General features: G+C 34.0%; 1 protein-coding gene across 1 annotated transcript; it reads right to left on the bottom strand.

The window, feature by feature from the left end:
* Positions 1-631: 631 nt before the first annotated feature.
* LOC129255032 (thioredoxin-related transmembrane protein 2-like) lies at positions 632-12,245 on the bottom strand. Its single transcript, XM_054893583.2, has 6 exons — positions 11,954-12,245; positions 8,196-8,370; positions 6,763-6,839; positions 3,870-4,042; positions 3,092-3,221; positions 632-2,385 (listed from the first exon to the last, which is right to left on the bottom strand). The coding sequence occupies exons 1-6, from the start codon at positions 12,104-12,106 to the stop codon at positions 2,266-2,268; spliced, it is 828 nt and encodes a 275-aa protein (XP_054749558.1). The 5' UTR covers positions 12,107-12,245; the 3' UTR covers positions 632-2,265.
* Between the last annotated feature and the right edge of the window lie 504 nt (positions 12,246-12,749).

Raw genomic sequence — 12,749 nt, 5'->3', positions numbered from 1 at the left:
CATTGATATTTAGGAAAATATTACTAAATTTATAAAATCTGACAAAGTCCGCAAACATATCCCTCTTTCCTTCCTATATTTTATTTTGCCTTTTATTCACATCAATGTATTTGGAATGTAGTTACTTGAAGTGCTCTTCCCCTTTTGGGTTTGATTTCCTTCTAAAGGCGACCACACACCTTACGATTGGTCTGCAACCTGATTTCAGAATAAAATGTAGTAAAATTTGATACTAATACTGAGACTTGGAATATCTTACTGTGTAATGTTCTAAATCATCGTATGAATACCTATATTCAAATCTGTGACTATGCTATCATCCTTAGAATAAAAGCAAATTTAGTCTGGTCGTAATGACGTCATAGCAGTCGTACGATTGGCTACGATTTGAAACTAATTTGGCCTTTACTCCAAAATAAAGGCTTGCAATCTTTCAAAATGGTTATATTAGTATTCTTTCAATTAATTTCAACCTTAAATAAAATTATTTGTTCCATTCACATTTTCAGAAAATGAGCAAAATGGGTTTGTTCCAAAATCGGATCGCGGACGGTCGTAAGGTGTGCGGTGGCCGGAAGATACACATGTTTCGGCTCAGTATGACTAATACAAGAAAAATTAAGAAAAGAAATTTAATTCGGGTGTTTTATTGCTGCATTATTAATTCAGTTTCAATAAACACAATTGTAAAATATGACTAGTTCCCTGCAAGAAGGCTCTTTGTGCTATACATCACATCAATGACAGATGAGACCTTTTGGCAGAAAGCATGTCATATGATTGATTAATACGCAATACACTTTAGAGAACAAGCACCAAAATTAAACAATTCTATTTCATACATATCTCTTTTTTTTTACAAAACATTTCATTAATGTTATAAAATTGAAACACAATGAAAGAAATATTTCATAATACCTTAAAATCCTGATAATCTTTCTTTTTCATCAGATTGTTTCTTTTTCATTCAAGAAAAAAAGTGACAAATCAGGGCCTTGCAGATGTTGGTTACATTTTCATAAAACCTTAGAAGCATTAATTAGTACATAATTTATTCCATTCAAAAACCTGATGGCCATTGTAACTTTCAGAATCTAACATGCGAATTATTTTAAATAAAAAAGATTACATATGAGAATTACCTGATGGTACTTTGATTTCCTAACATAATTAAAGCCATCATTTGCATCTTGACCCCAAAAAACAATACACATATTCAATGCCTTTCTTTTATATTCCTTATGGGGGATGAATGATGACATCAACTTGATTTATCCAGCCAGTCATTACTTTTAAGAAAGAATATAAATGAAATCCGTTAGCAATTTTGTCTTTATCAGTTTCATCATTACTATGCATATTTGATGTAGGTAACTACTACCATTTATTAGAAACCATGAATATTCCAGAAGATTGGAAAGATACAACCAAGACATCATCTGGCTGTGTTTTGTTGTAGAATGGAATAGAAGAAGAATAGCACATCATCACTGGGGTGTTCAAAATGGAGGGCAGCTTAGAAAAAAAAATAATGACAATATGGCAATGCTGGTAACCTTATACTGTCTGAAAACAGTCTCCTTATTTCTGTAGAGAACTCTTTTGAAGCAAAAGAAGGTAGCTACACATGTCATGACGCTAAAATCAAGCTCGATCCTGAATGATGACATGGAGCATCTTGGGTGACATATCTAAGAACTACGAAATATTATTAGTATTATAGCTAGCTTTAATCTTGAGTGAATTGGCAAGAAGAAAATAACATAGGGCTAATGAAATACAATTACATAAATCTGCAATTTCAGGAAAATTTTATGAATACAAAATTGTACTTCTGACTTTCTCAAAGTAGAAAGTACAATCATCTAGTGAGAGATAGCTTGGGCAATGTTCAAAAAGATTTAAACCCTCTCCTTGAACTTGTAATCTGTTGGAGACTGGCTGATCATGCTAGTTATATAACACCCATTTCCAATAGACCTCAGCTCGCATATATGCAGACTCAGTCTCCAAAGGGTTAAGTGAGTGCTCATTAAATATGATTTAAACTACAGGAGTACAGGTGTTCATTAAGTGTTCGCATGGGTTATGTGTGCTTGTTTACTCATATGTCATCTCTCTTGTGAATCCAGCTCTTTGAAATAAGCATCGTCTATTAACCCTTTGGCTCCTGAATTCTCCAATTCCCATATAGACCTTGTACAGGGACCACCTGGATCCCAACCCCAACTGGTAAACTCTACCTCTTGGTTGGTAATCAAAGGGTTAATTATCTTTTTTCTCCTGTTCTAGGACTTTGGCTTCTTGTTTATCTGCTTTCTTCTGTGATTTACTCTTAGTGCTCGCAAACAGTCCATCTAGGTTGAAATCACGGATTATATTCTCCTGTGGTAACAAGAAAAAAACACAAAAAAACTATGACAACTTTTTAAAGCCAAGTATTAAAGAGTTGCTTGGACCTTAAATTAAATCAAAGGCTGCATTATGACGTCAAATTTTATGATATTAGGTCCATGGAATGTTGCCTCTAACTGTATGTAACCCAAGACTGCAAAACCAACAAAAAGATGCGGGGAAAGGTTCTCTATAAATATTTGGTCTTAAAAAAATAAAAATAAAAAAGAGAAAACTAGCAAATCTGAAATAAGAATTCTTCTTCAAACTGTAACAAATTGTCATTGCAAAGCAAAGTTAGAAGACACAACACAAGATAGAAAGCTTTCTTCTCCAAATTTGTATTATAAAAACCTTCCATTTTAAACTTGTCTATTCAAAATCTCATGACTAGCAAGAATATCATACAAAGCATGTCTTGAAGAGCAACATACCCATAAATTGTTAAAATAATGGTTTCAGTGAAAAATATCAACAAAGTAATAAAATCGAAATTTCTCTTAAACATAGCTTCATACTCATTGATCAATGATAGGTATATTTGTAATCAAGATCAATCTCAATTTCATTGTATTCACTGGTCCATTGTACACTTCATTAGTTATTTTCTCTTAAATAAAAGTCAAACAAAAGGAAGGAATTAATAGAGAAAATAGGGTGAGGGGATAACTATTTGTCACAATCACCTACGAATTACCTTTTTGAACTCATACTTGACAGTCTGGCCGTTCTTGTTCCGTCCTGGTTTTCTCATTACCTCCTTACCTCCTTGAAACAAGACTATTGTTGGAAGTTGTTTGGAAAGAGATGAACAATCAACTTGGAATCTATAATGACAGAAATAGAAATGGAGGGAAAATATGGATAGGGGAAGAGAGAGAGAGAGTGTAAGAGATAGAGATGGTGAGTGGGGGGATATAGAGTGAGAAGAATATCGAGAAAGTGAGATAGAATATATGGGGTAAGAGTAAAGTATTACTATCAATTTGTTGTGCTTGTCTGGAATTAACTGCAGCTGAATTTCCATAAGACAAAAAAATATACACACTTTAAGAATTAATCTGTACTAAGGGCCAAAGCCAATATGGTTATTCAGAATACAAATTTTAACCGCTTTATGAGCTGTTCCATTTAACCTTTTCAATATACATTTTAAAGAAACAAGATTTCGGGGTTTTTTTACATGTGTTATCCTCTTGTCTAAAATTAAAAATTATTGAAACAACTTCAACTTTGTGAAGTATAAGGTTAAGAAGATTTTCATTTTGAAAAAAAGTAAAGCTATACATTGACTGGTTAAATGAAAATGTTAGAACTAATATGGCCCCTCAAATGAAATGTATCTATTCCAAATCTTGTTATGGTTGATTTTTCAGTCCTGGTGTAAGGTGAAAGTACATAATTAATAAATCCACAAATTATGATCAATACTCAATTAGGTAAATTAAAAGATCAATCTCCAAGGGAATACCTACATTTCAGCAATTTCAGGATATCTCCCTACATCCAGCTTTCCAAATTTGAGATGGTTGTGGGCATATTTAGTTGAGAGTTCTGCAAATGTTGGTGCAATGTTATGGCAGCTGGCTGACCATGTAGCTATGAACTCTACTATCCAGGTTGTCCGGGGATTGTTTTTCAGTTCATCCTGTAAATACATGTATATGTAGAATATATTCTGAGGCTCAAAAGTTTCAATCATTTTACAAAGATCATCCTGAGTAGGGGAGTGTTACATGTACATGAAAAGTTTTGTCAGTGATTTCAAATGAGAAATGTTATAAGCTACTGCAAATCCTTGCATCTAATTGGCTGAGAACAATTTTGTAAGGAAAAAATCACTGACATGACAAAATAAGTAAAACACTCCCCAGGTTCCAGATGATGATTAATGTTGCAGATTTAGACAGTAAGTTATGAAAAGTAGGCCCACCCCCCCAAACAAAAAAATTGTCTGTATTGGTATTGTAGACAATACACACAATTTGAAATAGTATTGCCTAAACATTCCCATTCAAGACAATCCTTTTCAATCTCAATGAAAGGATGCATTCCTTATTCAACATCTAAGAGATGCATGACCATAGGGCAGCATATATAAAAGCAGTTTATTTAATTATACTAAACATTCAAACTTAATATCTGGCTATGAAATAACAAGATGTAAAAAATATTATGTAGAAAATTTTCCTGTATCAAATTTTGAAATAATGTAATACATTGATTTGAATTTTCTAAACACTATGCTTGAGTGGAGACTGGAGATTAATGCTTATTGGCAATTCCAGTTACACTGTTCAGTGATAGTTGAAAACATTTGAATAAATAATACTACTATACATGTATATTTCAAATAAGAAAAAGCAAATCCAATGAGTAAGCATACAATTACAGGTTGAATGATTACATGAATTTAATTTTGCATTCTTTTATTTCTTGCTCTAAAACCATCCAGGTGGGTGTTTTTTTAAACCTGTTTGTAAATTTACACACAACTTTATGCATGAATGGGACATTTTCTTAGGTGCTAAGTATGATTACATAGGGTCATCCCTATCATAGGGATATATCATGTATCACAAGAAAGTATCACCAGTCATGCATTAAGTCATTTGTAACTTTAAAAAAAAACAGCTTTATGAAACACCATTCAGGGGTGTCATACATTTCACAAAGATTAAGGTTGGTCTATAATTGTGTGTTATATAACCAGAGCTGCCAACCACACTTGACAAAAAATCCTATTATTTCACCCAAAAAAATCCTATTTTTAGACAAAAAATCCTATTCATACCCGTCGTGTACTTTCCTACTATACATCTCATTATTTTGTTGTGCTCACTGTAATTTGACCTTGGTCATGTGACGTGAAACTCATGCAGGATGTTCAGTGATACTTGATTAACCTTATGTATAAGTTTCATGAACTAGGTCCATATATTTTCTAAGTTATGATGACATTTCAAAAACTTAACCTTAGGTTAAGATTTTGATGTTGATTCCCCCAACATGGTCTAAGTTCATTGACCCTAAATGACCTTTGACCTTAGTCATGTGACATGAAACTCAGGCAGGATGTTCAGTAATACTTGATTAACCTAGTTATGGCCAAGTTTCATGAACTGGGTCCATATACTTTCTAAGTTATGCTGTCATTTCAAAAACTTAACCTCAGGTTAAGATTTGGTGTTGACGCCGCCGTCGTCGCCGCCGCCGTCGGAAAAGCGGCGCCTATAGTCTCACTCTGCTATGCAGGTGAGACAAAAAGGAAAAAACTGTCTGCTTATTTTTTGCTAGAAAAGACACAGCTTCGAAAGAAACCAAGTATCAACATACATACAAATGCACATATGGGACTGTGATGTACTCACCTATGTGTTTTTATGTGTATTAATACATTTGGAAATCGGTCTTTTTGAGTCAAAAGAGAGGTCATAATTCCTGTTTTTAATGCTTGCAAATAGATTTTCAAAGTTCTGTGGAAGATATCTTAGCAGCAACATTTCGTATCGTAGCTCCCCGAGTCTGAATAGGCTGATAGCGCACAGATAGCTACATGTAGCTGCAGTGGTTTCATGCAAAGCTCACGCACGTACGTGCACGCCAGCCGGCCGGCTGGATAATAGCTACTGTATGCTAGAGCGGTAAGCCTATGTACTGTCATGTGTGTGTGTATTTGTGTGTAGATCAACAAAAAGGGCGCATGACGAACTGGTTGCAATTTGAACTGTATAAAGTTGATAAATGGTGCAAAATCGGGAGAAAAATTGCGCTACTTTGAAAATTATTGGTTGCCCGATTCGGGCCACCAAAACTTAACATTTTTCAATAATGATTGCCCGAGGTGGATTTCTGTTATGTCGAGCCTTACCATAGCTATATTTTCAAAAAATCGTATTTTATTTGTAAAAATCCTAGTGTCGTATTTTAAGTGAAAAATCGTACGGAATACGACAAAATCGTACTATTTGGCAGCTCTGTATAACACATCACAATATTGGTCAAATCAATCTCAAGAGGCATGCTAACCCTGTATTAAATGAGAGCACAATGTTTAGTCAGAATTAATTCCTCTTGAAATGCTCTGGCTAAAAACGGAATAATTAGCATTTCTGATTGTTAGAGAAAAGCTTTCCACTATGTTCTGTACAGTCCTATGTAATAATTGCTACACCAAAGAAATTCTGTATAGCCATTACGAAAGAAAAGGTGGAGCAAATTGTGATGTGATATCAGGAAAATTATTCCATGTGAATACACTTCCTTGCCAATATGAGAAAGAAAAACGTCTCGAGATGGATCTGTTCTGGTATGGTTTAACAAAGTATGATTTAAACTTTAACAGGAAGCAAGGAAATTAGGAATTACCTCCAAAGCATCTCCTTTGAAGTAAACAATATCCTGTGGTCCAATGTAGGCTGGCTCTGGAAAAACAACCATACATCCTACAAAGAGAAAAATAAAGGCAAGGTCAATGTAATAACTTCCCTTTCATGATTGGTATCTAGTTTCCTCTACCCCCAATAAAACCAGGTATAAATATATATGAATTTGTAGTATATCAACAAGTTAACTTTCCTGGGACATACAAGATCTGTGCTACTAAGGAGAGTTAATAACCAGCTTCATGAAGGATCTAGAATTGCCTTGATTTGTGAAATGTTCCCTTTAATATGACAATTTTGGTCAATATCTAACATTTGCAAAAGTACATCAATACACAGAATCGAACAAAATGACCAGATATTTGTATGCATTAAATACCATGACCTTAATAATTCGAGTAGAAAGTAAGAACTTTGTTAGGAAGAGAAAATTCATGTAAGCAAGAAATTCTGTCATGAGACAGATCTTTTCTCTAAGATAAGTACATGCCCATAAGAGCTTTAATATGCATGTACTAACAACATTTTTCCAGGTAATTTTACTTGATTTTTAGCTAGTCATTTATTATCTCACAATGTTCAGAGCTTACAATGATGACATAATAATCCAACATGGTTAAAAAGAGTCAGTCAAAATTATTTCCCACTGTGAAAATTCAGTAAAGATCATGATATTGTCTGTTATGACCAAATTTATTCTAGTTGATTAAATTCTACATGCTGAAAGGTGGGGGTCATTAAAAGAGATGTTGACATCTAGATCTACTAATAACACTAAACTAAAAGTTATTTGATGTAAAAAAAAAAAAAGAGTCTCACTTTAACAAAAAAAATGATCAGTTAGCAACAAATGCTAAGCTAAAGAAGTACATAAAATTACCAACTCGGGCGATTAATCATTTTCACCTAAGGTATATTTGCTTGGTCTAATACAACCTAGGCTAAACCCATTTGGTCTACAAGCAGAGGGCTGATTTCTCAGATAGTCTAATACCACATACAGGCTAAACCCATTTGGTCTACAGCTGTACTATCACTTTTGTTGAATTGCTGTTTGGTCTAATACACACTTAGTCTAATTCCCATTCAGTCTAATGCCTAGATGGTCTAATTTCTACTTTGTTTACTAATTCTTTTGGACTTTGTCAAAGTTAAATTTGGATTCATAAACAGTTTCTTGTAATCAAATACACTAAGTGACCATGCTGAGTGTTAAACTAAGTTGATATTAGACATATATGGACTATAACCCAACTGTAAATTAGACAAAATAATAAACAAGTTACATGGCAATAAGATGGTTCGTAGACTCATTAGTTGTAAGATTAGACCATGTGGATTAAAGTAAACAAATTGATTGTAGACCAAATGGCTATCTACCTCCCTAAAGCCAACATGTACATCAAATTTTCTTACCAATACAAACAGCAGCAAATATAATAGCAAGTCGAGGGTCAGTCATAAAGAACAGAATTGTATTTGCAACCTTGAAGAACATGAAAATCTTGACCAGAATCTCCCTCAAAGGTGGTCTTTTCCTGTTCTTGATGGCGATGGTACAGGCAAGGAAGAGGAGAATATTAGACTCATTCTGAAAGAGAGAACAATGTAAAAAAAAAATGGTACATTAGTCTAAAATCAACATACACATGTACTGTACATCAGGGGTCAAGGAATCAAGATTTAAATACAAACTTGCATGCAATTGAATTTGCTTTCTAAGTTCACAAGCGTTTCAATGGCTTAGAATTTTGATAACTAACCTTCTCTCATCTAGGACTGCAAGATTGAGAAGCAAGAAGATTAAGAAAAAAATCTTGGATAGTCATCATCATCATCATCGTCATCTGTTATAATCTTCAAAGGGCTCTGCAGCCTATCTCGAAGATGACATTATACTTGGATGCATGTTAAACACAAAATGTTTTCTTAATAGAAATCGCATATAACATTTTTATGATGGTTATGCAGCCATCTTGGCATTTTTCAGGGAAATGATTGTACAATCAATGGGCCTGATTGCCAACTAGACAGGGGAATCAGGCGGTGCTTGGATTGTCCGGCCGAGTATTGGTCCATTCATATTGCGCCACTGCTTTCTGTGACAAAAGCCAAGATCAACAAATTTTTCTCATGATTCACAGTTTGGCGCTAGTGATGTAGTGTTTCATGAAGTAAAGTCAGATTTTAATAATTATTTTATCAAAAGTAAACACGCAAAATAATTTAAAAATCTTTAACAATTTAATTTAACCATTTGCCTACAGGAAATAGTTTTCCAGACCTTGTTGAATTAACAGTTATTCCTTGTCCTGTCACTTCTGTGTGATTGAATATGGTAGAATGCAGAATACGATTAAATACATATACAGCAAGCCACACTGACATCACCTTTAAACATTTCAGGGGGGGGGGGGGTCATTCGATTGCACTCTGATACATTTCATCTGGGATGGCGTCAAGTTATTTTTTATATGGGGCTGTCATCAATTTCAAAACGGATGTCATTTTAACTTATCCGTGGTAATATAGGCACAAATAATTTTTAGTTTTCTTTTATTTTTTCTCACATTTTCTCCTTCTTTTCCTGGTACCCCTTTTCCAATATTTTTTTTAACCAAACTTGAAATATCGAAATGGGTGGCAACCTCTGCCCCTCATGCTTTATCATTAGATAATTCATGGAAACAAAATTTTTTTAAAGAAAATATGTTTATAACGTTCAGCAAAAAAAACGAAAAACACGATACAAAACTAAGTTGTTACTAAACATACTAAATCATTTTTTTATTTTTAATTCATTTTCATTTTGTTATTATTATCTTATTTGCTGAGATTAATTTTAATCAATGGAAATTGTTGGATTTGTGCTAATTATGATGAATGAAACAAACAAAAAATATGCGGTAATAAAATAGCTAATTGAATTTAAAATACAGATTAGGCCTCAGCTTACAAATCCATCCCAATCATTACAAATGAAGATAAGTTCATTGAACCTATAAAAGAAAAGGTTATGGAAATTCCATAGGCGCATTTTAAATCGTAGGATAGGCCCTACATATATGTCATGTTAAAGCAATAATGTATGTCTCGACTCCTAACTCTGAAATGTTGAACATATATATATTTATATTCTTGAAGCTTATGTTCTTAAATAAACTTCCATAAAGTTATCAACTTTAAATATTAACATTAACAACATTGTCATTTTTTTGCATTGTTTCTGTAAATAGTATTTTTTTTCAATTGCAGATTGATTTCACACATTTTTCTATGTTTTATTATTGCAAAGCACATTTTGCTTGTCTTTGGTTACTTTTCATGCAAAGGTATGTTTATACTCTAAACACTCACATTTGTATATCTTGCGTTATATCTGACAAATAAAATAAATAAATTCAATTTTTCACACGCAGCCTCTCATATTGTCCTTTTTAGTCTCATAAAATCAGACACGTTGATTTTGCTTACACTATTCAAACCCTATTTTAATATTTAATTCAAGCAGAATTTAAAAAATCATCATCAGGTCTTAATAAGTATTCTATTAAAAGATTTAGAATATTGAACTAATACAATGTCGAAATTACTTAGTTATTTCAATTTTTATGTCAGACAAGGGTCTCTTTCATTGAAAAATCAATGAAGGGTGTCTCTAAAAGGGGACTGTGTTCTAGAAAAGGGAAATAATGAAAATTTTGATTTTATCCAGTTATGTTTGTGAATCTTTAAAGTTTTTTTTCTCTTTTCATCTCATAAAGTAAGCTCTGTATATCAATTCTACAATTAAAAATATATAAAAAAATTATTTGATCTCCATTTATTGAATTATTTGACTTTATGAAAAGTCGTCATTCTGATTTTTGAAATAATAGGTTCACGTGACGATGAAGACTAGAGTAAAGTCCCCAAAAATCAGACAGTTCCAAATATCGGACAAAAATTACTTCCAACTCCCTCCCCATAACTACAGGGACCTGCACTGGCATAAGATGCATGAACATATCTGCTATTGAACTGCACACACAGTAGATCCAAGTGCTGCTCAAAAAAAATATTCCAGGGGTTATAAAATCCAGGGGTAAAATCCATTATTTTGACTTCCAGAGATTGTTATTAACCTCACTAATTATGGACTCCAAAAGATCGATGACCAAAAAATCTTGTAAGGGGGAAGTGTCTTCCGCCAAAAATATCGCCGCAGAGATCGTACTTGTTCGATCTATCGAAAAAAATCTGCAATGGCCGCTGCGGGGGTTCCCCATGGCGTGAAAATTCGACACCCTTCAAAAAATGGTACTATCCCAAACATCGGACATATCGATTGAATTGGAAATGCGTGCTGTTGACGCCTGCGCGCTCGTTTTCAAAACAAGTCGTGCGCAGCTAAGAGAAGACATCCAATGTTCAGAGCCAAAAGAGGTCCTTGTGGTAAGTAAATTATCATCATTTACAGACTTCTATATCAAAATTATTGATAGTTAAAATTAAAATCAGCATTTGCGCAACTATTTTATCAACAATTAAGCAATTATTTTGGGGTCTAGATTTAAATCGCCAAATTTGATCGCGGCGCACAACTCGTCGTGTCCGATATTTGGTAACTGTGACCGATTTTGGCAAAAAAACAAGCTTAAGTTCTGGTAGTTCGTAAATAATTTCCGTTTACCATAAATAATTTTTTTAATTCTATCTTTTATGACATTATTTGTACTGTAGCTGTGGAAATAAACATGATTTTTATTCGATTCAATGACAATGATTGTATTTTTGTTTTGGTCCAATTATGCTCAAGTGACCAATATTCGGGCATTTATTTTACTCTAAATATTTTTCTGATACTAACGATATCAATAATCAAACGATGTCGGAGACTCGGATTGTCGCAGAGTACTACTTGTAGTTGTACTTGTAGTTAGAAAAAAATTGCCTTCGGCTTCGTGGAACGGAAAGTGCTGATTTGTCACCAATCTTTCTATCTCGGAAAAATGATCCTAGGCTAGGACGTTCCTACGTATCGCTCATCTCGTAATGAAACTATATTACTGGTTGGAATCACTCATTCAATGAACAAAAATTCAACAAGGTTGGTTGGAATGAACAAGTGGTGGAAAAGAAGGCCAACACAGAATTGAATACATGGGGACACATTTAACAAAGTCAATTCTTACCCAGGAGAAAGTGCATTCCTCGCTATCCTCATTTTCCGGGAAAATGGTACAAAATGGCCTCACAACTCTCAGTACCACAAATGAGGATGATAAAATGAAGTTTACAAAGTGATATGTACTGAAATAATGCCTATATTGCATTAATTTCCACATTTTCGGACGTTATCTACAAAACTTCTTTCTATGACGACGATCAATTCTTGTACAGTGTCATCGAGAAGACCAATTTCAAAGAAAAATCACGATGTAAAAAAAAAATGTTCTGATAACAGTCCTCAAAAAGCAGGCGCGTAGCATGTAGAGGCGAGTCCACTAGCGTACCTAAGGGGGGGCAGGGGGGCAGACTGCCCCCCCCCCCCCGACGAGTCACAAGCAAAAATTAAAAAGATAAAAAGGAAAGGGAGAAAAAAGGGGGAGGGGGAAAACGAAGAAAGAGTTTAAAAGAAAGGGGAAAACAAAAACTGGACTGCAGACTGTCGGGCACACGGGGCTGTTCCAACTGATTCGGTTTTTTTAGTCCCACCATCTTTGTCGGTAAATGTCAATTAAACTTTACACTTTTATCGGTAAATTGTGATTTTTACGCAATGCGACTTTTAGAGCTCTCTGTAGCGATAGTGAGGACGGACTGGGCTGACCAGGGACAGGAAAAGGGTAGAGAACAACTTTTAGGTAATATAGTTATAACAATTAAAATTTCGCCCGCGCTACGCGCTCTCATCAATTTTTTAGTTGGATACCTAAGATAAATGTCTAGTTTTCAGGTTGAAATATCAAAAATTTTCAGGTCAATTGA

This window comes from Lytechinus pictus, chromosome 2, assembly GCF_037042905.1.
Source record: "Lytechinus pictus isolate F3 Inbred chromosome 2, Lp3.0, whole genome shotgun sequence".
NCBI classification, from domain to species: Eukaryota; Metazoa; Echinodermata; class Echinoidea; order Temnopleuroida; family Toxopneustidae; genus Lytechinus; species Lytechinus pictus.
This window is presented reverse-complemented; position numbering and strand designations above follow the sequence as displayed.